This window comes from Rhyacophila brunnea, unplaced genomic scaffold, assembly GCF_057557595.1.
Source record: "Rhyacophila brunnea isolate RB1 unplaced genomic scaffold, BYU_Rbru_1.0 scaffold_10, whole genome shotgun sequence".
Lineage (NCBI taxonomy): Eukaryota > Metazoa > Arthropoda > Insecta > Trichoptera > Rhyacophilidae > Rhyacophila > Rhyacophila brunnea.
In genome coordinates, this window is record NW_028232752.1 from 34,814,350 (window position 1) to 34,840,256 (window position 25,907).

General features: G+C 31.3%; 1 protein-coding gene across 1 annotated transcript in view; it reads left to right on the forward strand.

Moving 5' to 3' along the window:
• LOC147079137 (uncharacterized) overlaps positions 1-25,907 on the forward strand; it is a 111,389-nt gene that overhangs the window by 77,178 nt on the left and 8,304 nt on the right. Inside the window, exons 3-6 of the mRNA XM_085948942.1 lie at positions 9,629-9,772; positions 21,197-21,358; positions 23,156-23,335; positions 24,305-24,430. Coding sequence (XP_085805068.1) covers positions 9,629-9,772; positions 21,197-21,358; positions 23,156-23,335; positions 24,305-24,430 — 612 coding nt within the window. The remainder of the gene's footprint in view (positions 1-9,628; positions 9,773-21,196; positions 21,359-23,155; positions 23,336-24,304; positions 24,431-25,907) is intronic.

Consider the following 25,907-nt stretch of genomic DNA (forward strand, 5'->3'; position numbering starts at 1 on the left):
ATCATCATCATCATCATCAACCAGGATCAATCCACTGCTGGATGAAGGGTTCGGCAACCTGATTCTACTACTATCGGTTTAACGAATTTGTGATATTATACATATTTCTATCGTCCTTATCATCATCGACCTGAACCCATCCACTGCTGGATAAAGGCATCTTTAGCCTGATTCTACTCTTTTCTGTCATTTGAATTGCTGTATTTATCAAAATCGGTGATTTTATATTATATCTATTTTTATTGCCATTATCATCATGAGCCTGGATCAATCCACTGGTGGATGAAGGCCTCTCTAATTTATTTGTATTTCTGTCGGTCATATGAGTTGCTTTATTTATCAAAATTGCTGATATTATATTTACCCATTCATAATATTGTCATTATCATCATCATCTGGATTAATCCACTGCTGGATGAAGGCCTCTCTAAGGTGATTCCACACCTTTGGGTCTTATAAATTCCTATTCTAATCAGAATTGATTTATTCCTCTCAGATGTATATATTGCTTCATTATTTATCAACATTTCTTTCGATATGAATGTCCCGCACCGACATTGAAAGAAAATAATGTTAAAATTTATTAAGTATTAGTAAGTATATTGTTTGCATTGTCTTGCTTGGCTCCCTTCCTACTTTCCATACTTATGTATAATGATCAATGTGGTACATGTAGGTATGCATATACATACTAATTTCATATGGCTACATTTTATTGTTCGTATATATTTTATGGGGAAAACAATTATCAGTAAACAATTTTAGTTGTATGATATATAACATTACATGGGAAGCCTATCCAAAGATGTACGAAAAAATAATTTAATTCTTGTTAAACATTAGGAACTTTATAGTGACATACCTATATAATTTATGAACGTGTCTCGTGTGAAATAACAGAAAATATATTCTTATCACTAACAAGGGAAATGAAAAAGGCTTTATTAATTATTAAATGTGAAAAGTACTACTTACATAAGCCTTCATCGTTTCCTTAAAACCTTCCAATAAATCTTTTTCATTATATAATCCAAAATGTTTACCATTATTTTAAGGAACCGTCACAATACAATATGTACCTAGATACACAATGTACGTGTAATTTAATTAATAACAATAATATTGTTTAATAATTAATATTAATTTCAGTGCGCAATGCAAATGACAAAAACGCTATTTAAATCTATTTTGAACTGCACAGAAGATTCACTTTTTGGAAAATATAAAATAAAAATTATATTTTATAAGGCATGGTGACAAATATCAACAGTAGTAAAAAATCGGCGTGTGTACTTATGTACGCGCGTTAGAAGTTGTACTTCTTTGGCGTAACAAAACAAAATAAGCCGTTACCTGAGTCTATGAATATTACAGTGGATTACAAGTATATTTTCATAGCAAATAAAATCCACGGTCACATTGCATTTTATATAAATGTTTTATTAACCTTTGAATCATAACTGTGAGTATGTTAGAATGATATTGTCAAGGTTAGCGTGACATTCATTGCATTTTCATTGCTATCATGTGTTTAATATTATTAGCAATTCAATGACGATGTATTGTATCTTCTTATTTATGTGCTTGTGGTTTACCATGAGAGATAATGCAATATTAAAATTTGTTTATTATTGTCGACATTTGTTTCCACTTACACGCTAATTCGTTTATTTGCTCAGTATTTATTTTATTTATAAACTTTAGTTAGTTACGGTATTTGCGTAAGTAAGTAGTAGTAGTAGTAAGTAGCGGTAGTTGGTAATAACTAATACCAGAAAACTTTTGTAAATAGCATTGAAAAGTAATTACATAATAAAGCGTGCATTAAAACCACTAAGAATGAGAAAAATCTAGCGCATGAGTTATTCAGTGAGGGTTTAAGTGAAATCATATAAATATCCACGTACGACAACATCAAACCACAGTCACTAAAACAAAATCATGTTATAAATAAATACATCGTTTGCACTAGGCCTAGGGTGACAACGGTCAAGTTTCGATTTTGGTAGATGACAGAAAGCATCCCAGGAACAGGAAAGACATACAAAACGCATGTCTCAACGATATGATTAGAATTGTTGACACCCCGGATATATTATATTATTATACTATAATACACAATATCGAGTATTATATTAACGTCTGTGGCTTAGGCCTATCATATACATATTTGCGGGTGAATCAAGTACCTGAAAACTTTACTGTTGGGTCTAATATCAGATAGGAATTTCTTACCTTAGGTGTCTGCCATTCACGGTACCAGACCTTTCACCCACCTCCTCTTTTGCCTACTAGTTATATATGGGCAATAAGATCATAATAATATAAGCTTTACGCTTATATTACGGGAGATTAAAGTTTTTAAAAAAACCTCTTTATACTCTTTTATAGTCGCTGTGTCAGGCTTGAGCTTCCTAAGTGGGTTAAATAGAAACTGCTATAATAAATTATAACGTACTTACCCAATTAGAATAATAATATATCTGTCAGTTTCCGAAATAATTCGATTGAAAGTCGCTACTTTTCTTCCAATTGACAGCATCAGTGGCAAATGAGCTCTATATAAAAAGATAGCAAATAACAGTGAACTAATAATGGTAATAAATTGATCAGTTACACTACGCATGAGTCGGAAAAAATAAAGAACTCTTCTAACCTTTAAACTTTAACTAAAACGTCTCCCAGCTGCCTTCATATCAATAAGACACAGGATGGTATATATCTTGTGGTGTAAATATTTATATTTACGTACATACTACTAAGTATCGATTACTTTTGGAGAATCAGATAGCATCTAGACCAGTGATTCTCAAACTTGTTCATACTACGGACCCCTAAATCTGAAAAAAATATAAAAACAGTTCATAATATGAATATTATTCATACATGCGTATAAAATGAAAAAATTACGACGATATTAATTTACCATATAAATTAGCAAAAAAAAATGCTAACTTATCAAAAAAAATAATTGAAAACTTTAAACCATGTTGTAATTCATAAACACAATTTTCAAATATGAATAAATAAGTACCAAATATAATTGTACCGATTTTTGTCAAATTTTGTAAATAAAATCGATTTTTTGTGTTAAGTATATAAATATAAAAATAATAATATTATTCTTTTTCTTTGGAAAACAGACTCATGGAATTAAATTGTATTATAAAAAAAACAAATAATTGGCAAACATAGTTTCTACTTTACTATATACATGAACGATGTAAACCTATAGGTTTCAAATCAACTTACTATGTTTGTTTTTAAATATAGATATTAGTAGATTATTTTTAAATACACTATTTTTTCGAGGATCCCTGAAATACACTTCACGATGTCCCTCAGTTTGAGAAGCACTGAACTATGCTAAAAATAGTTGTATTGGTGAGTATGTAAAATAGATGATTCGAGATTTAATGTTTGCCATAATTCGTAGGCCGTTTCTATGACAACCGAGTTCGATCAAATGAGCTTGCAATTTTTTTAACAATGCCAAAAATGGGAATATCGTCACCGTTCAGGCAAAAGTCACCAACCCTAAAAATATAGTTTTGAGATATCGCAATTCGAAAGTTTGAAAATGCAGGAAAAATCAGATTTTAATGTTTTTAAGGTTTTATCTACATTAAATTATTTTCTCATGTCTTCTTAATAATTTCTTTAAGGTAATTTTACTTTTTGATGCTAATTAAAACATCTGGAAGATTTTGAAGGAGGCAAGGTAGCTCAATTATGGTTTGGTGACTTTTGCTTGTTAATAATCTGAACAATGTTAGCCAAAAGAAGGATCAGTAAAACTCACCATCCATAGTATAGTGACTTTTGCTTGTATATTTATAACGAAGGATTTATTTTTTTTGTATAGTAAATAATGTCTATTCACCTATAATGACTTTTGCTTGTTAAGATTTTATCGAAAGTCATTTAGTGAAAAACAAATAATTGGGATTTTAGCAAAATTTTACTAACTAATGTACCGTGGTGAGTTTTGCATCTTAAAGAACATAATTTTACGCTTCGGGTGACATACTCAACTCAAAACTGCCATTTTCAGGGTTGGTGACTTTTGCCTGAACGGTGACGATATCAAACATGCGGCCCGTAACCTTACTTAACGTTGTATTATGATTGGGTGATATATAAACATATCATCACGTGCTTTCTCTCCATCACCCACCACGTATATACATTGTTTTGAGTGTATACGGATTTTTAGTTTGAATATTCCAAATTTAATTTTGGTCGAACCTAGATCAGAAGAGACATTTTCTCTTGCCATAAGATTCTGCATATTTGTTAATAATGTCAAGTAATTAGCCCTCGTGTAAATAGCCGATCGGCCCAACTGAAGGTTAGACGATAATATTGTATAATATTGTCACAGTATTGATTGGTTTACGTTCAACCAACTCATGGGAATGTCATGGACATCCTCCGATTCGATGCTTAATTGAAAATGTCCGTTAGGAAGAAACCAACTTTGTTTAAAACCAAATTATAATCGTGGTAAAAAGTATATTCAAAAAAATTATAACTTTTATTCGTCTCCACCATGGCCGAGCGGCTTAAGCATCGGCTTATAATGTAGTGGGGTCCCAGGTTCAAATCTCGGGTCTGGAAAATACGTTTTCAATGTCTGTTTGGAGTAAGAGTATGGACCTAATAGGTTGAGCGAATAGCTAACATCCGTTTCTATATGATTACATATGCCCATATGATCTTCTTGGGATAGGACATGGTCAATAATATATATATATGTGTGTATATATTAATATTATCTTATCACTGTGTATGGCAGGAACTCTGAATGACTATTGTATTATCTGAATGAATGAAATTCATATACTGGTATTTAACTTTTTATCGTAGAGCAGATATTATAATAAGTTATAGGGTTTAAAACGCCATTCATAAATATGTAGTATTTGAGGTAATAAAAACAGTTTCGGGTACGAATACATTTCATCAAATTGCCCTATTTTTAAGACTTTGTACTGAACTAACGAGCTACTTCGCGCAAACATTAATGCTTGGAAAATATATTATTGAGAAATATGTGTTCATGTTGAAGTATATTAATCATTTTTGGCACAGTCTAGTTCAGCGAACTTCAATCTTTTTTATTGATGTACCCACAAAGAACCTCGTTCTTATATTTTGTATCTCACATATATACGAGTAAGTATATTATAATAAAGTATGTCTAGTATATTTTTCTACGAGTGAACCTCTAAGTTGTGACCATACTGAAACTCAATTCAAAATAAATAAAAATGATTTCATTATAAACCCTCAACGAACGCTAATTTTATAGTTATACTTTTTTTTAATTGTCACTTTGAAATTTCTTGTATAACTGTCAATTATCGGTGGGAATACATTGAATTAATTAAAATAAAATACAATGTGTAGTGCTTATTCCACTTAGTTTAATACTCACAAGGATCGACTTCGCCCACTTCAAAAAGAACAGTGTCGACTGGTATAGAATAATATTATGCGATTCATTGGCGATAATAGATACTAATATTTATTGAAGATACGAACAACAATTGAATATTATGATTCTAAGAAGTTCTCTTTTAAAATAAGCAACGCAATTTAATTTACCGAGTTTTTCAAATAATATTAATACAATCGTATTTAGGTACTTAGGCTATATAAAGTGAATGTTGTAATATTTCAAAAATTAAACTCGCATTATTAAAATATTCTGATTATTGTTCAACTAAGTGGAATAAGTACTACATATTGTTTTTTTTGTTTTTATTAATATTACGCAGGATTTAAAAACATTCATGGTTTTATTTGTCAATCACCAGGTGAATTAATAATTTATCATTTTACTCCTACACGTTTATACAATATATAATAAATATAATATTATTATTTGTTTTTGCAAACAAACAGTTACATATTATATTAGATTGATACTATATAGAGAAAAAATAATAGTATTAAAAAATAAACGATATAAGTTCATATAATATATTATAACCCAATAAACTAATAATTATAAAATTATTGATATACTCTGTCTCCCCAAGAATATAAAATACCCTCTCCAGTCCCCTGGATACCTAAAACAGCGACTGCTCTTTAGATTTATATGCTTATTCGCTGTCTCATATACTCAGTTGAACGGCACTCACCTGTTTTATCAGTCAAGCAATGACCAATGCCACGTCTTCAAAGCAGAGGGTCTTCATGGTGCAAATGTTTTGAACCCCAGGGGACAGACGATATAATTGGGTGACAGATTCTCGGCTACCCGCGGTTGAATAATTCTGGTATAATTAATAGATTGTATTAGTATATTATTTTTTAAACTATCTGATGTCACTAATAATATCATGTATACTCATGTATAAAAAAGTTGTATATTTATTATATATAAGTATGTAAAAAAATCTTTCAGCATACTATTGTATTGTTAACAAATAAGGGCCTTCCTTGCGAAAAATTTAAGGGGCTTAAACCTGTCATAAAAATTCAAACAAATAATACTTGTAACATATTAATATGTGGAGTTATTTTCAAAAACCGATAAGTATATAATTCACTGTGTGTGGTAAACGACGATTTTGGGAATGAAGCCGTAAATCATTATATTTTTCATCCTTTTGTTTTTTCAATTAACAACATCCCTCCCATTTATTATCTACCCAACCTTTCTCTGCAATAAATATAAGCAAAATAAATTTGGACATATTGACATTTATTTGTATCATTTTAAATACTCGGTTTCTGTCTTTATGTTTAAATATATTCGTATAATTTTAGCGGGGCTTAGAAGTTAATGATCCTTACATATTGTGTGAACCGACCCTAGAATATAGATATATATGTATATACGAGTATTTTGACCATATGTGTCTCTTGTCTTTGTTTGAAAATAAGTGTTTCAAATACGTAATATATCATGTTGTCATTTTTAAATCGATACGCATGAAATTGGTTATTTTCTATATATCACTGCTAACCTTTTAATTGCCACATTTAAATAACACGTTAATTATATCTCATTTCCAACGACTCCAATCGCGGCAGTCGCTGTGTGAATACACAGTGTGAGTAAATACTTGTGTATTTATAAAACAAATGACGTTTTATTGCATATTATGCTAACTGCTATGTATTGTTAACTATTTTGATATTGAAACATTTACCGGCGTTAGTTTCGTTAATATAGTTTTAATGATTTCAAAATTCGTACATATATATATATATACACACAAATATTTTTTCATATATTTCTTTCCTTTGATTTTGCCTTACCCCATGTTGTCAGGAAATAGCATGAATTCAATCATCCGAAAAACATTTGACGAATATTTTATATAGCGGAAATAACAAATTACTTTCGAGTATCTTTTATAATTTTCACCCCAATTTGATTCTTAGTCAGTAAATTTATAATTTAGTTTCGTTGAACTTTCAAGTAATATTAAAAAAGCTGTTGTTCAGAGAAAATTCAGCCAATATGAGCTAACTTGCATTTTTTTATTTGTTCACACTATACGCAAGAAATTGAATAACTTGTATAAAGAGCTGTTTTTTTTTTATTAATTCTCTCATATAAAAGTTACATGAATTATTCTCCATCCAATATGTCTATGATGGAAGCACATATTTTTATTTCGTTGAATTTTCATGCAATATTAAAAAGTAATACGCGAGAACGGCTCTGCAAAAATTCCGTCGAAAAGAGCTTACTTGCATTTTTTGTTTGATCACACTATAAATAGGAAATTGAACAACTTTTATGAAAAGCTGTGCTATATTAATTTTCTCATATAAAAGTTATTTTATGAAATAAAAAATACTATCTCCCTGCAAATACCTAGTTTTATTATTATCGTTTACTTATTTCCTAAAAAGTATTCAAAGTGTTTAAATAGGGTGATATTTTTTAGAATGCGTCACTATCATTGGCTCAATTAGTCACCTATGGATCTTGTCCACCTCCACAATATTTATCCACGCATGCCTGTCCTGACCCAGTACGGTAGAATCTCTATTAATGCAGTCAAGTTATCTCAATGAATGCTTAATACTTAAATGCAACCAAATTGACCAGGTAGCACGATGCGACGGCCCCAACAGCTGGTTGAACTTACTTGAGCAGCTCTTCCTTTTCCATACGCATTTTAGCATATTCATCACAGGGTGTGGTGTTCATCTTGTATTTATCCGCCATATGGACATGTTGAACGGTTAATAAGACCGAGCTCATAGATCCTGGCACTCTGTCTAGTCCAGTTCCCCGTCAAAAATTTTGATATATTGTATACTATATTATAAATACGTCCACAACTCCAATATCGAATTTCATGGGAAAATTCTACGAAAATGTTTACATTGATTACAATATTTGGCTTCACTTGACAAAATGTTAAAATATTTACAAGAGTAGATAATAATATATTGGATAAAGGTGATTGGTTTCGCAATATGCTTTTAAATTGGAAATGAATTTATCAAATGACTGCCAGCACTTGAAAGATTTCAAAGCTTTATTGAAAAAATTTCTCCATCATATTCAATATATTGTTTGAGACGGGTGGAATATTTCATAATAACCAAAGATAGCGCTCTATAAAAAAACATTGCGAACTATATTGAAATCATAATTGTATTCATGAAACCGTACCTATTCTTCCGTGTATGAACGTAACATCGTTGAAAACTACTTTAAAATTCTTATTTTTAGTTTTAGTCATATTTTCTCAATCTGCTGCCTCTTTATATAAAGACGCTCCAATCTTTAAGAAGTCAGTGATATTTTTAAGTCTTCTTTTAAACATTCTTCTTCTGCCAAGATTATGAAAGAGCTTCTAGATTAAAATAATCTGGTTCAAATGCGTAAAATGTAACTTACGGCAATCGTTTAATAATTAGGGTTATAAATTAATAAGCTATGGTTACCAGGTGGTATCCAAAAGAAATACATGAATCCTTTTTCAATAATGTCCTCCATTCATTTTAGTAACGATCCTCCTTTGTTCTCTATTTTGAACTGGTCATCGGCCACCGATTAGAGAAAAATTAGCCATTTTTTATTTTGCATTTGCGGACATAATTTCAAATTAAAATTGTCATTGGTTCCACTTTTAAGTACATCAGAACCTGTGAGCTAACCAGTGCTCCGCAACCGATGTCAATACTCAACAAATAGTTATTATTGTTAACCCGACAACTAACCATAATTCAAGTGGATGTATTAATAAATACAATCGCTAAACATACAATCAATACCATTAATTTCACCTCGAACACCATTTGAAAAACGCTATTTTAGAGTATTACTAGGTAGGGGGACCCGCCAAGGATCCTGGCCTGTGGTACCTCTTCAGGATGTGGGGTCTATGTTTTGGTGTATAAATTGTTTTACGTGTGGTGTGCCATGGATTAGAAAAGGTTGCGGAGCACTGAGCTAAAGTATATGAACTCATCAGTTGCCCCAATGCATATTGTTTTGTTCATCGTGGAGTGACCCTGTGGCAAAATTTATTTAGTGTAACACACTATATTTTGTTTTTGGTAACTGTGCAATACCTACTGAAAATATCTGTTTACCCCAAAAGCTGTATAGATTTTATATTATTAAACTTACTATGATTTTCAGATCGTGGCATGTTCCTGGGAGCACCGTGTGAGTTCACGTGCAATCCGAAACTTCACCACGTGTTCTGCGACCCTGTCACCGGCCACTGCGAATGCGAGAAAACATTTCCGGTCAAACTGGGACCTTCAAAAGGATGTGGAAAACGTGAGAAAAAATTTATTGATCTATCCATATCAGACAGTATTTATCAAAAAATATGATAAGTATGTGTGTAAATTTTAAACTCATAGTTACTTTAATATTATGTAGTACAAACGCCCCACTTTGTAAATGCAATCATTAAATCGTTACAATATATTATAATATATTTTAAGTGAACTAATATTTAGGTACAATAATTTACTGATTACATCACTGTCTTGATATCTTGTGTACCTGCTTCCACTTTTTTTAAAACCTTACTTCAGCCCCGAGATTCATTTTCGGATTGTAATATTACAATCCAACAGTTTGCTCATTGAGATAACACTAATAACAATAAGTAGGTAGGTACAACGATTGGGCAATACTACTAAACCGTACCTAATTATTCTCATCACAATTGTTAAAAGTTTAAATATTTAACACTTTATTAAATCATTTTGGTATTACTTTTAAAGTATCGAGTATTGCTCTACTCCGTTTAACACAAGCGTATAGCGCAGCCATGTTATGTATGAGATTCTCATACAACGTAGGTAATTGCAAAGTCGAACCGTTAAATATTAGGTTCAGTAAATGAAAACCTAGTACCTCTATAGATCGGCGACACAGCAATCTCTTTTCAGCACTTATGTATGCATCAATATTTTACATAGCTCTTGATATTATGAAAGAACAGTGTAAGTAAAGACAACAAGATAAGAAACGTATATTATTAAAATATATTAAATAGGTAATCGATTGATTAAGTAGGACTCTAATAGTAGTGGCAGCTCGACGACGTTCTAGGTGGTGGAGTTTAGCCATTAGTTATTAAATATACATAACTATCTACTTTCTCATATTGTACATTATGTACCAAGACCAAACTACTTATAATAATATTATATTATTAATGAGGAAATGAGTAAATTTTCAGAATAAATAATATGATTATCTGAGGCATTACTAAATCACATCTATAAAGCATACTTAATGAACTTAATTAATAGTAATTATTATTATAGACTTACCATTATCAGTTTTAAATAACGACATACAGCAAGCATTTTTACTCACCTAGGGGTCATTTGATTCGCTCCCCAGTATGCGTATAGTACGCTAATGCATTCACATCCTTTGTAGAATGAAATTTGTACCGCGATAACGGGGTGAGACTGAGTGACCCCCCCCCTCCCCCGGTCAGCAAAAAATAGACGCCATAGCTTTGTATATAATTTAATTAATTATTTTACTACCGCTTAATCGTCATTATGTACGTTACATAATTTACAATCATTGCTTTATTTATTTATATAATAATAATAATAATTATCTCTATAAAATTGCGACGGGTGTAGATGGATAAAATAAATTAAATAGTTCATTTAATCATGTATTTAAGTAGGTATATTATGAGAATGATAAAAATATTTGATGTGTGTTTTCGACATGATAACGATGTGAGGATAGTCCCTACGAACTCTTAAAGTAGAGCCGCCCCTGTCTAATAGAATATAGCACCAATACGGGTAAAAATATAGTGCACTTTACATAACATGTATAATCTCGTATATCTGATATCCAAGCTAAGTAAATACTTCCTTCTCTACATAATAATTTGACGAGAATCTATTATTAGAGTCGTATTGTATTGCTATATATTTTCAAATACTTCTACTACTTCTACATAGAAAATATCGGCTGCAGTGCAATTTTGTTCAGGTTAATAATATACTTTACAATATTCAAGCAACTATCCGTATTTAGAGTTTGCTATTGTTTGATAGAAACGCTATTAGATGATCAATATTAGCACCAAAATGATTATGAACATCCCTGTTATATATTGTACTATTGATAAATAACCGTGTATCATGTATTATATTATGTTATGCTAGTGTATATTTTGGATATTACGTTTTCGGTATATTATTTTAAAACAACCATTTAAAAATACCTAATAATATTTCTGGCTATTTGCCATTTTTTATATATCTCCAGTATCGCTGAGTATAAAAAGTGTTTCAAACCGATAAGCTAAATTTTTTGAAATATTTTAATATAGATAGGTATGTACTTTCATTCTCTCTCTACTAAGCACTTAGGAACAGGTGTGCAGAACAGGCCTATAATCCATTATTTTTCACCCAATAAATAACCCGGCTAATTACATTTACTTTAATAATTTAATTTATGCTTTGTAAACTTTAAATTTCAGTATTAAAATAGAATTTTATAATTTATAGCGTCCCAATAAAGTCAATGATAGACTTCATTAAAATAACGCATGATTAATGAAAAACTATAATAAATATTCGCACAGTAAAACTTTAATTTTATTAGTATTTAGAGGTTTTTTTTAGTTAAAAAAATATTTTTTTTATTTCTGGTAGTTCATGACGCGTAGAAAATAAACTATACACATAATAGCATCCGTCCTAATCCAGATTTTATTCTGATAAGCAACGGATCTGGAGTTTCGCAAAGGGGGCTTATTATCCGAATTGGAATAACTGGAGCAACTTTCAATTCTATGCGGAATGTCTGGGTGTCAAGGCTGTACTATGTTACAACCAAATTCAGTAGCATTCTGACGATGCTGTTTTATGGTAATGCGTAGTGGCATCTTCCTAATACTCAAAGCAACTGTATGCCGGAATTCGAAAACAAATGTTTGCGGTGGATATTGAGTATATGCACAGTAAACCGATCATACAAATTCGTCTCGACTGCAAAACGTTTAATTTGTCGATGTTACCTTGTTATTCACAAAACCCATGTAAATTAATGTACTGCTGTACATAGCGTTGTTGTGATATTTTTGGTAGAAAAAAACATATGATTTCGTGACATCTTGCGTTTCTCTAGATTCTTGAATTCAATAATATGTTTTTTTTTCGAGAATAATTCGAGATTGGTTTATAGATTTCTCAATAATTTTGAGAATTCTCTAAAAATATCTTTAATTCGTTTTTAACTCATCTCGTTCAAATTTTCTGACAGCCAAGTTAATTTTAGCTCAAATTCGAGATTTTCTAAGCTATTCTTATGCCAAAAAGTATTCTCCGATAAATTTTAAATGATACGTTCCGGTTCAAAGACGAGGGTTTTTTTTAGCTTTCGTGCCAAAACATTTTTTATTGGCAAATTTCATAGATTCTATTCCGGTTGAAAGTTGAGAGCTTTATTTTTTTATTGCCTTTCTTGTGTCTAAGATAGAGAAGATACCCTATAAAAATTTTACCGGCGAATAAGAAATGCCGGTACGGTTCAAAGTCTAGTGCTTTTTTCCTCTAGGGAATTGCAAAGTTTCCATTTCATTCAAGGTCGGCAACATTCTTTTTCCGTTTCAAATTCCATTTTTTCTTAGTAATAATTTCTTGAATACTCAATGAGGTTCTCATTGATTATTTCTGATGAGAAATGATAATTTTCGAAATTTCGTAAAATTTATTTCTCGTGATTAGAGATTCACCTTTTCTGATTATTTCTCGGTCACAACCTCAAAATGCACAATGCAACATCTAATCACATTTAAGGTGAAGATGTGACGATAGCCATGGCTCGGCCAACACAGTCTGATTCTGACGTCCTAGAAGACCGCTAACATGGTGCATACGACGGAATTATGGAATGCTGGAATAGCCTGAGAAAATGAAGGAAATCGAGACAGTAACAGAGTCATAGAGAGACCGTGTGGTATTTATATGCTACACCTAAGGAGCGGAATGGACAAACAAATATATTTATGACAATTTATAAAATTTTTGTTGTAATTTGGGATATAGGCATATATTTAATTGAAATACAACTGAATATAACGTAGTACTAATTCCACTTAGATTAATAATAATCAACACCAGTTTCATATGCTTCAAATCGATATTATCAACTGTACAATACAATACAATCAAAAATCAATTTAATTTACCTAACTTTTCAGAAAACATTATTTACTCATATTCAGGTAAGTAATTAAACTTAATAAAACGAATATTAATATTTTAATATTGATGTGGGAAATTTTAGAAATCATCACAAATTAGAAGTGAATTAATTATCATTTACGAAAGAAACCCCTGATTTTTAACATTAAATTATATTAGCATAATTACAATAAAACCCACTTACTTACTAACCATAAATAAACTACGATTTTCTTTTATTTTATGCCGAAGGCAAAATGTTTCTAAAATAAACCGTATTTACTTATTTATTTAGCTGTTTATTTTGTGCTATTAAGCAGATAAATAATGTTATTTACTGTTATATTTGTAATTAATTAGCAATTAAGATTTACATCAAAACAAAAAGCGTTCAAGTGTTTATGATCTACCTAATTGGTAATAATATCTTCTGCAAATAACATATAACGTGATTATAATAATTAGGTAATAAAATAATCAAAATATTATTTGTGGTAAAATTAACAATTACATTAGAAACATATCAACTTGGGTCAATGTCAAGGTCTACCCTAGCTTCTTTCGGTACTTGTTTTTCGGTGTTGAGTAATAATTGTATTAAAAAAAATATAGTAATATTCTTATGTACAATACGACTATATGACAATATTTAACAAATCTAATCATATAGTGGCAGCCAAGAATCGACAATAAAAATACAACATAACTCACAGCTATTTGGAACAACTATTTGGAGCTTTGTATTATAGAGGTACCTTATCTAGTAGTAGATTGATTGATTACTAATTGTTAATTAGAGATTTAATAATGGTCTAATCCAATATTGGTCAATAAATTGTTAACATTTAAACGTAGAAATAATTCAATAAATATAAAATATTAATAACAGGCATCTTGTCATTTATTTAACTAAAATTTAAAGCTTTTGTTTTGTGTAAATTTAATAAAATTGCGGTATAAACAATACCATTTTACTGACTATCAAACAGCATAATAGTATTCTTGGACGTTTATCATTCCATCAAGTTTTAATTGCTGAATAATATTTTGTACATCATCTCATAAAGTAATCTGATCCACTCTGATATTTCGTATCCAATTAGTGCAGAGCATTCTGTATTCCAGTCACACAATCTTATTGTATCAACAGCCGTAGATCGTTAAATTGTATAGCGTTATATAACATCGCGTTGAGTTATGAGCTCGGAGCTACGAAACCATGATGCTACGAGCTACGACTGCTACGGCCGCTAAATTTGAAATAATGTAGACGCGTAGACCCTTCCAGAACAACGCTCCAGAACATTCAGCAAGCACCACTATAGTTTTTCAGCGAATTCCTTGAATGTGTAATTATATTGTTATATTTCTTCAAACATCATATGTGTGCATTTCTTAGTACAGCATCTATTTTCCATAGCCCGGGTTTATGATTTTAAAATCGGCGCACCAAGAAAGTATTTTCGCAATTAAAAACGATAATATTTTTATGTTACCACTTTTTAAATTTATAATTGTACGAGATATTTAAAAAATATTTACTGAGGATATATTATTATATCACTGAAATTACAGGCTTTCAACATATTATTCAACAATATCCTTCCATCTAGACCATGGGTTTTCAACACGGCTCCCATATGCGTAAGTCTGTATATGGAGATTTCTGATTGCGCCCATTGTAAAATACAAAATAATAGTAAAAAATATTTATTTTATTTTATTTTTAAATGTGATTTTTTTAAATAAAAATATATACATAAATATACTATGGTGTCTTTTTACGAATCCTTTTAATTTACAAATGGAGATAACAGAAATGGCGAAATCAATAGTTGATACCCATTGAAGCAGAAGTACAGAAAATTGAAGAGAAAAATTTGGAACTTCTTGTATTCAACGATGCATCGATACAACGATAGAAGCCTTGAAAAGTTTATTATTAATTAAAAATATGTTGTAGGTATTATTTTCCGATAAATCTAACTTTTTTTTTCTTTTATATTATCACTATTTGCTTTATAAGACATATCTGAATGCAAATACTGACCTTTTTTAGATTCGTTTGAATATTTTACTATTTGAAAAAAATATACAAAATTGACTTTTTATTAAATTGATTTTTTTCATACAAAAAAGTTTGTTTGCAATTATCAATTCTTCAAAAATAAAAAATGTTTTGCAGGTTTCAACTGTTTTTTTTTTATTCACTTGCCTAACACTTTCCAGCATAAATTAAGAAAGTTGTCGTCCGAGTTTCTACTTACCTCACATGGGTTGGTAAGTGTTAACGCTCTACCCTCAGATCAAAAAGAATTCATAACTTTTATATTAGTTAATGTACCAAAGTTTTTTTTTTCAAAATGAACTTTCCTATTTTCCATTGAAAAAATGTTGGTGCACGTCACTTTCTGCTCAATCTCAAATGCGCTCGCGACTATAAAGCTGGGTGTTGAGAGCCCTTAATCTAGAGCAGTGGTTCTCATGTGCGGCCACCAGAGGATTTTACTGCGGCTACCAGCGCTTTACAGAATATTATTTCAAAAATTGATTTATAAAATTATAAAAACGGTTGAATACAAAAACAAACTAAAAAAACATACTGAAAAGTCTTGTGTTAGAAGTTGAAAATGACAATTTTTCTATTTTATCTTCTTTTAGCGATTTCAAAGATAAAATTACGAACATAACTTCTAAATTAAAGTTAAAGCTTGAAATAATAGAGTGTTTTCAATCTCTAAATCTGGAACATGATAAAAGGTTCAAAAATTGATTTTTTTTACTCTTTCTTTCGTAACTTCGCCTTTTCAGATGATGGCAAATGAAAATTTCATGGGACTACAAACGAAATTAACATATTTTTCATTGTTTAATTTAATTTAAATTAATTTAAAAAAAGTGTTATTGGAAATGAGTCATGACCAAGTACTTAAAAACCATTTTAATAATACCACGGTTGAAAATTTTTGCTCGAAGTTATACGTTGAGCAAGAATCAAGTCAATTCAAAGAATTGGCAACAATAATTGCTTTATTAATATTGTCGATTTTTAATACTACTGTATACTGTGAAAGATCATTCAGTGTAATGCACTTCATAAAAATAAATATCTAAGCCAGTTGACAGAAGATGTAAACTTAGAAGCAGCCATTCAGCTCGCATTGGAAAGTAGTATTGAGGAAATTCCATTTGCATTATTTTTAAATAAATAGATATGTACCTATTAAAAAGGTCCAAATGTCTTTTATTAAATGGACTTTTCTATAAATAAATTAATCCATTTTTTTAGTAAATAAAAGTTAGCTTTAATTTTTTCCATCACAACAAAGGTGATATTTGGTGCGGCCACCAGAAGTTTCCATAGAACTGTCAATTTCGATTGTGCAGCCACAGTTAAATTTAACGTGAGAACCACTGATCTAGAGCGATCCTGCGCTGATCTTGTAACGTTAGTTATTGTCAATTCAGTCACTTACTTGATAGTAATTCTCCATCTAGAAGGCGCACGTCCTCGCAACCTCGCAACCTCCACCCTTCGACTCCATCAGAAATCACTCTTCCTTGGCTTACAGGATCACAGTTTTCACATCACCATGTATTATTTATTATCAAAGCGACACGTTTTCAGTGCGTTGTTTCTGTGAATGTCCACGTCTTCCCTCCATTTAGTAGGACCTAAAACACATAGCATCTCACCATTTCCATGTATAGGTCGTAGCTGCACTCTATTTTTTACAGTTATGTAAAAAAGCTTTAAGTTTATTTGCCCAATGCATTTCAATTTAATGGTAATCTCACAGTTATCATTCAGCATATATATAAGGGATCATGTACTTCATTCAAACCATGCTCTTTGTTAACTCATTCACGAATAATAATCAACCATTCTTTCTATGGAAATTTTCATATTGATTCAATTTTATGAAAATTCAGTAGGAACTAAAAGCATTATCAATATGTTCCTACAGTGGCGCCCTCAGGATTTAATATTAGGGGGAGCCAAGTAGGAGGGTTAAAAATATTTTTCATGAAAATGAAAAAAAAAACATTTAGTAGGATGAAAATTTTATTTACAGAACAAAACCAAGTTTTCTTTTTTTTACAAAGCTCTTCAATTACTTTAATCTCTCTGTTTATATAAATTAAGGCTAGTCCATTTAATCTTGACTGCGTCATAGTAGATCTTAGGTATGTTTTTAAAAGGCGTTAGGTTGAAAATGATCTTTCACTGACGCATGTTGTGACGGGAAGTGTTCTGAATATTTTAAGTAAATGAAAGATGTTGGGGTAAATCTTTTGTCGCATTCCGAAATGGCATTAATAGCATTTCTGCATGGAGTGACTGCATTTGATTTATCGAACTTTTTACACCATAATATCAATTCGGCGTTCAAAATTGCAAGATTTGTAGAAGGCATATCACGGTCATAAAATTCGCACAGCTCATGAAATTCTTCCAATGCCCTTTCTGTTGGAGCATCTTTTCCGTATGGAAGAGCTAAAAACTGCTTCAGTACTTTGCGATATAGCATGAAACGTTCATTGAGCTGATTTAATATTTAGTCAATAAATAAAACAAAGATAGTTCTTCTGAAATACTCTTCTACTGAATCAACTGGAACATTACACCTCAATGTTTGTTTCGATGTAGTTAGCGACTTTTGTATTTGAACATTAAAGTTATTGGCTTTTGCACACGCTTCATCATAAATTACTTTAAATGAAGATTGTGTTCTTTTTAAAACGGTATTTATTTCACCCACAACATCATCAACAAAAACTAGGGCAGTTAAAACGTCACTGTCTGACTTTTGCAATATTTTAGACAATGGCAAGGTGTACAAAAATTATTTGTCTAAGCCCAAGGTATATTTTATTGGCTTTCAATTTCAATCTTTAAATCATTCTGATAATTTTTATGTTTGGAGGTGCCAGGGTCCCTTGCCCCCCTGGGTGCGCCCTGGGTGCCTACAAAAAGTGTAGAATAATATTTGGTAAATATTTTGCATTTTGGAAAGTGTTTAAACCAACGTAGTGGACAAAATAATTAATTTATCACCCCATCACTTCAAATGGATTCGTTTTGTTTTTTTTCTCTCCTTTGTCCATTATGTATTGTTAGAGAAGAACAGAGAAGCAAAAATTGTTTTGTAATGTAATTTACATGTCACCAGCTAAGCCAGCACGAGTGACATAAAATAATTACTCATCTCTACCTGTGTATTTAATTTTGTAAATAATATATGTATATTTTATTTTAGATTATTGAACGCCCAGAATACATGCTATACCTACAGCGAAATTCAGGTCGTACGAACGGTTTTTTCGAATATCGAGTCAAAATTTGATTAAACCATGTATGCTAACGTTTATTTGTAACTACTGTCAATTGTCTTTAATTAGAACACATCGGAACTAGGTCATTTTGGCTCAATTAAGCGAATTCCACATAAAATTAAATATTGAATATTTATCTTAAAAAAAATATTTATTTAAATTCTAATGGATTTAAGTTTTGTACTATTCCATTTGAGTCGTTTTTTGCGACCCGGGTTTCGCCTTTAGACATCTTCAGGCACTGTGTACACTCACCAAAATCCATTAAAATTTAAATTCAAATTCCACCAAGTACCTTCGGTCGCTAGTATTAACATTATAAATATTTATTTCTATAGCCAGGAGAATAATAAATTCTAAAAGAAATATGTACTTACATACAATTTTAACAGCAAGAGTCATATCTTTTAAATTGACAAAAACCAAATTTACGCATATTTCGCACACATAAGGCGTGGTAACTGAATATGGTACGTTAACCAAATGGTAGTCGTAGACTCCTTGACGACTGGCACATCGCAACATTATTGTGATGTATAATGAAAAAGAACGTAGCTAACTGGTGTCCAAATTAAGCAGAATCATCTTATATAGCACATTTAGTTGTAACAATAATACAGTAAGCTTTTAGTTTATCGGTAACCTTAAAGTAGTTTGGCTTAGGAGTTAGATGTATGGGGACATTAAAGTTATAACATACTTACTTTGATACAGTTTTTTACTCATATTTTCGTAAATCATTTAGTAGGGATTTGAAATTAAAATTCAGTATACAAAGTAAGATAATGTACAAATAATGGTAACATTTAAAGGGAACCAACAGAAATACGTGACCGTAGGATTTAAGGACAATGAGGGAAATGGTTCTGGAATCTGTCACGTTCTATGGTGGTCGGTCGGGTGTTGCAATTTTCTAATGTAGTCGACGTTGAAATACAGTTTTAATGACATCAGGTTCAGTCGTTTAAAAGGCTATTAATCTATTTCTGGCAATATAAAATTGATAATATTAGTAGCAGGTATATACCTAATAATATATCGTTCACAAAATGATTGAATAGATTAAAAATAAAACACAAACAAATCTGAAATCATTTAACTACATCATACGCTATTCCTGTATCATGTGTCCGTATACGTTATATTTTAGTTTATGATTTTAGTCGTAAAATACTCCAACATGCATCAATAAGCCCATTAAAGGCAGCTTATATTTAGTAATACGGTAGGAGTAGCTTAAGTAGTTTTTGCATGGAGGGCCAATATTTCCAGCTATGCCACTATACCTGGGCACATAATACAACTACATATATGCCTGCAATATTTGACGTACAATGTAAACCCAACATACCCTTTGTGGATTTAGGATCAGCTATTTTAACCTTTACGTATGAATAAATTAATTCCTGTAAAAGGACAATGTGTCATTTGAAAAGTTATTCGATTTTTTTTTTTATTAAATACTTTTTTAACTTCAACCTTCAACTTTAACATAAATAATTTATTTAATCGCTTATCGTGAGCTAGTGAGTTTGTTCATCGGTAGAGTATTAAACTAGCATACATAATTAATCATGAACTTCAATACCAAATGATCTAAAGTCTCTTGATGGATGGGGCAAGAATTTTGTAAATTTTCCTCAGTTTTTTACAAGTGTGTATGGTTTTGTTCTATCTTTAGTATGAATGAAAGTCTTTAATGCCTGGAATTATATCCTATAAATATTTAATTAAGTGACAATTTTAGGTGGAAAGACATTTTTTCAAATAAAATAAAACGTAATTATTATGTTGTAGGTACTTATTCCACATAATTTATTTATAATCTTTGCCAATTTCATCCACTGACTGACAGTTGACAATATTCAATTTAGAAAACCGGTCCTGATTATTATGTAATTATGTGGAATAAGTACCTACTATAAATTCTGTTTTATTTTGTTTATAATCTATAATATATTAATCACATATATTTTAATTCTATCTTCAAATTAGTTTATTGAAACAAAATCGATAAAATATTAATCAACCATAGTAAAAACAATAAAATAATACAATATAAAATTTACATCAGATTGTGCCTGGTGGATTTTTGAAGGAGCTCAAATGTACACAGAGTTAAAGGACATGGCATTAAGAGCTTTTTATCAAAATAACTAAATACTTTTACTCTCTTTTCCAGCAAAAAGTTTAGGGGAGCAGTGCTTCTATCGACAGGCTTGCACATTTCTGGACCCGCATGCCTCCTGCGTCCAAGTGAACCACAATGCTCTGTGCCAATGTGAATCAGGATACCACAGTGTCTCGTATTCGAAGCCAGTCAGAAAAGTTTTTTGCACTGAAGGTAATATAATATTCTATCATTGTTTTCTTAATTATGTCGCCGTAATTATCTGTACTTTATACCTACTATGATAATTTATACCTTTTTCGAACAGATGAAAATTCAAGAGAAGTTTATTTAGTTTACCTTTAAGCATTGATTAAGGGCATTAGAGACATTGAATTACGCATTAACTGGATATTGGTTGACATCCTTTGTCTATGTCTGCTCCTTCTTCAGAGTTTATGGACACCACGTGACCTCTCCAAGAATCAATATTGCTCGCCAGTTTTCTTTGTCTCAATTACAAATGGTAGAAAATAAGGTCAAAGATCATCTTCAAAATTAAGATGGCAATGGGTCGTATCTTTAATAATAAATACTTCAATCTCATCGATCAGTACATATTTTATATTTTATATAACGATGAATAAAAAAAATATTTACTTTCTCATCAGCTATCGGAAAGACCGGAATCTGATTGAAAGTACTTATATGAAAATGCTAGAAGAATAATAGCGCTTATGCACATGCATGGATTTACTGGCAGCGATAGTGTGTAATTTAAACTATCGTGATAATAACTATTTACACGTATAAGTGCTGACTGTCTCTCCAATCTCATTACTCAAGATTAACTCATTTAGTACTAACACTGCGACTGGCGCATTTGGAGTCATTGACCATTAGATATAATTAACGTGTTATTTAAATGTGGTAATTAAAAGGTTAGCAGTGATTGTGTTAGCGAGACGCGATGTTGTCATTTTATGGTACTATTTCACAGGTCGTAAAAATCGGTTAACCTCAAAATGAGTCTCTCTGCGGTGTAGTTCGTTTTCTTGCCGGCAGGTTCGTCACTATCGTTCTACTGCGCAGGCGCAGATCGAAAAATCCCAACTGTCGCATGAAAATTCAGAAGCATTCAGAAGCTTCCTAACTTTTTTTATTCATGCATGCAATCTTGCAACTGCAGGATAATATTTTTTTACGCGTAAGTACATTTTCTTGTTATGGCCGCGATAATTCGTACTACCAGTAGTAAATCCATGTGCGTGTAAATGGTGTTTTATACTATAAAGAGAATGCTGTCCTACACAGATCCTATAAAAACGACGAATCAATTATTCTTTTATTGTTATCAGAAATAATTTTAAATAAAAAACTTGTAAACATAATAATGAGGACTATGCCGGTTTTTAATAACAGACAAAAATATTATTTATTAATAATATTGTTATTTGATTTCATTTCGTGATCAAAGGATAACAATGACAGTTAACTATCTCCCCTCTTTTTTTATTTTATTTTATTTTATTTATTAAGGAAAACAAACAGTTACATATTGATTACAGAAATTTAAAATATAACAATAAAAAGTTATTGCAACCAGCAAAGTTTCCATATATACATTATAATATAGTTGAGCCTAACAAGATAGAGAGTACAAATAACATAAATATAAAGAAATTACATAAGAAGATTGCATGAGAAAAATGAGGAATAATAATGAATAATTAAATGATATACAAAAGAAAAAAAGAAATATAAAAAAGTAACATAAAAAAGATAATATATATATATATATGTATAAGTAAATACATTATATATCTATTTATACAAAATTTTGGAGATCTTGCTATAATAATTATACTGAATCACAGAATTCTATGTGACCGTGTCTGATTATTCGTTATTCTTCAAAAAAAATTCTATTGAATATTTTATAATTAGAACACTGTGACTTAAATTCAGTTTTAATTTACTTAAATTCTCATATTTAACTGGTCGTTTATAAATACAATCATTTAATTCCAGATCTGGCTTTGCTGACAGCTGATGTCCCAACATTGTTAGGTGTCTGTTCCGGCATTGCTCTCTTGGCAGGTCTGCTTTGCCTTGTGTTGCACCTCTACACCCGTGGAAGAACACCTCATCACGCTGGACATTATGCAGATGCTAATCTGTCTCCGCCGATGCTCTTCTCGAGTGAAATAGGTACATTTTACCTGTCTATCGACTATTTCTTAACCTTTAAAGTTTGTATAGGTATTTGGTAAGTTTCATATAATTAATTAAATTATGTGCCTATCTACATCTTAAGTTTTTTATCGATATTTTTAATGGTGGCAAACAACCTAGTTGGCTATTAATTCTGCACTTTCTTCAGACATTCTTTTTCTACTTCTATTCTATCTGTCTGTCCAGGAAGATGAATTTCTATTCGACAATTTTATAATCACGTAAAAATGAAAATTACCATATCCGCTACAAGATAGAACGCATGATCCTTCATACTGTAAAACCATCGTTTTCTTGGACATACTTCTATTATATATTGTATGTGTTCCATTCGTTCATGGATCATAAGGGTTGTAGAAACGTAATGTTATGAATGACATAGCTGGATGATCTCATTTACAGGACAAACTTAACGGATGTGTTATTATAGTCCACAAAAGTCCAAACCCTTGATATACTATATATACGCCCTTACATACAATCTCTCAATAGTAAAATGAACACAATTGGCAGAATAGTTCAATGAAATCTGACGATAACCTGTAAAATAACCCTTATTGCTATGTATGTAGAGTTCATTTGCTATACAACATATGTATTTTTACAAATATATTTACTGGTTTACCGTAGACTGCGTTAGCATAATAGGACAATACATATATTGTGACAATTATTAACGCATATTTGGAATAATAACTCGAATTGCAATCTATGTAAAGTTCATTTTTCAACCACATTTATTGTTATAAAAATATATGTAAGTAAGTGCCTATATTATTTTATTTTTTTTCTTCGAAAAAACAAATTAAAAAGTTGGCCCTGGCAGACCCAGAATTCTAAAGGCAGACTAGTTTACGAGGAACCTTTTATTTTTGATACGGTTCATCCAGTTATTCAATCAATGGTTTCGACCGTCGTTGACCCTCGCAACTGCTATGCCCGCAGGCATTCCAATGGCTGTCCAAGGCAACCGGCCGTCCTCGAGGTCCTCTCAGCGCAGCTACAACGGCCGACGCTCGACTCCGTCTCCTCGGGACGCCAACTCGGCGCCCTCGTCGTCGTCGCGCGCAGGTGCGGCTCGCGCGGCGGCCATCTTGCTTATCTCTTGCCGCATGCCGGAGCGGCGTGCACTTAGCTTGCCCGCGGCAGGTGAACCCACTAACGTATCGACGTGTCGTGTCGTACCATATATCCATGTTTGACCGTTCGTTGCCTGCTGTTGGTGTTTGTCCCCAGATTGATGTGTTTATTTTTACGACCGCGAATTTTCAAAAGGGTTTCCGGAGTAGGCGGAAAGAACCTAGCTGAAATCTCTTTCGACAGAACCGAATCCATGATCCACCTTTAGTCTTTTACACAAACAATTTAAAAATACCTCAGATAAATACCTACCTACTAGAAAAATCTTTGAAAAAAATATCGACGGGACTCAAACCCGTATCCACTAGATTCGCGCCAATTTGCGTTACCAAGTAAGATACGTGCGTCCAAGAATATTACATTTCCAAATCTTATAAAAAAAAAAATTCGTTATTAAATTATTAGCAAGTGCAAGTACGTTAAACAAACAAAAAAGTAAAATTTGGAGATATTCTGACCTCGATTTGCAATTAAGGTAATTTATACATTGACTTAAAACACAAAAGATGATTGCCAAAAATGAATGCAATTTGCGCTTTACGGTGTACAAATTACCACTTAATTTCGCCGTAAATAGATAGGACGCACGTGGCTCAATTGGTAAAACATATTGTCCCGAATCCATTGGATACCATCGAGCGTCGTATTATTTTCAAAGATTTAATAGACATATTATATGTGAGGTGTTTTAAAATCATGTATGATCAATGAAAAGAATCTTACATTTTCAAATCTTGTGAATTATTCATTGAATGAAAAAAAAATATTTATTAAATTAGTCTTGTGTTCAACGTTTTAACATTTTATTAGTTTCTCGACTACTCTCTTCCTCCACTTAATCATAGCATTACTATGAGGAATGCTCACAGCGCGAGAGACGCTGTTAAATGCATGTAATCGACCTTTTATGTTTTGTAATACGATTAAGTAATTTTATGAACACGTTAGTTGAGTTTTCTGACGAAAATTTGACACATAATACGCTAAATGATCTTTCTAGTATGCTATCAAAATAATAAATCTACAAACGTTGCAATACTACTCACCAAAATTCAATTTTAATGTTACAAGCCCCTGATAAGATGGAATGCATATATTATAATATAGTATTTTCAACAGCATCGTTTACAAGAAAAGTCACCTCTAGTATCTCTATTATGTTTCGTTTTACTTCCACAACATGTCGATATCGCAAAATATAAGCACATTTTTTTATTTGTGTAAACTGTAAACGTAATTCAATTTTGTTGATACGCATTTTTTTACTGACGCTGCATACTTGCTATAGCTCCGGATCATTTGCATGCAGAAATGCGACGTGTTTACCTACCAGAGGCACCTAACGGAAAGATACGAAGCTAACAATTTGAAACATTTTTTTGATAATTTACAATTTCAACGGCACAGT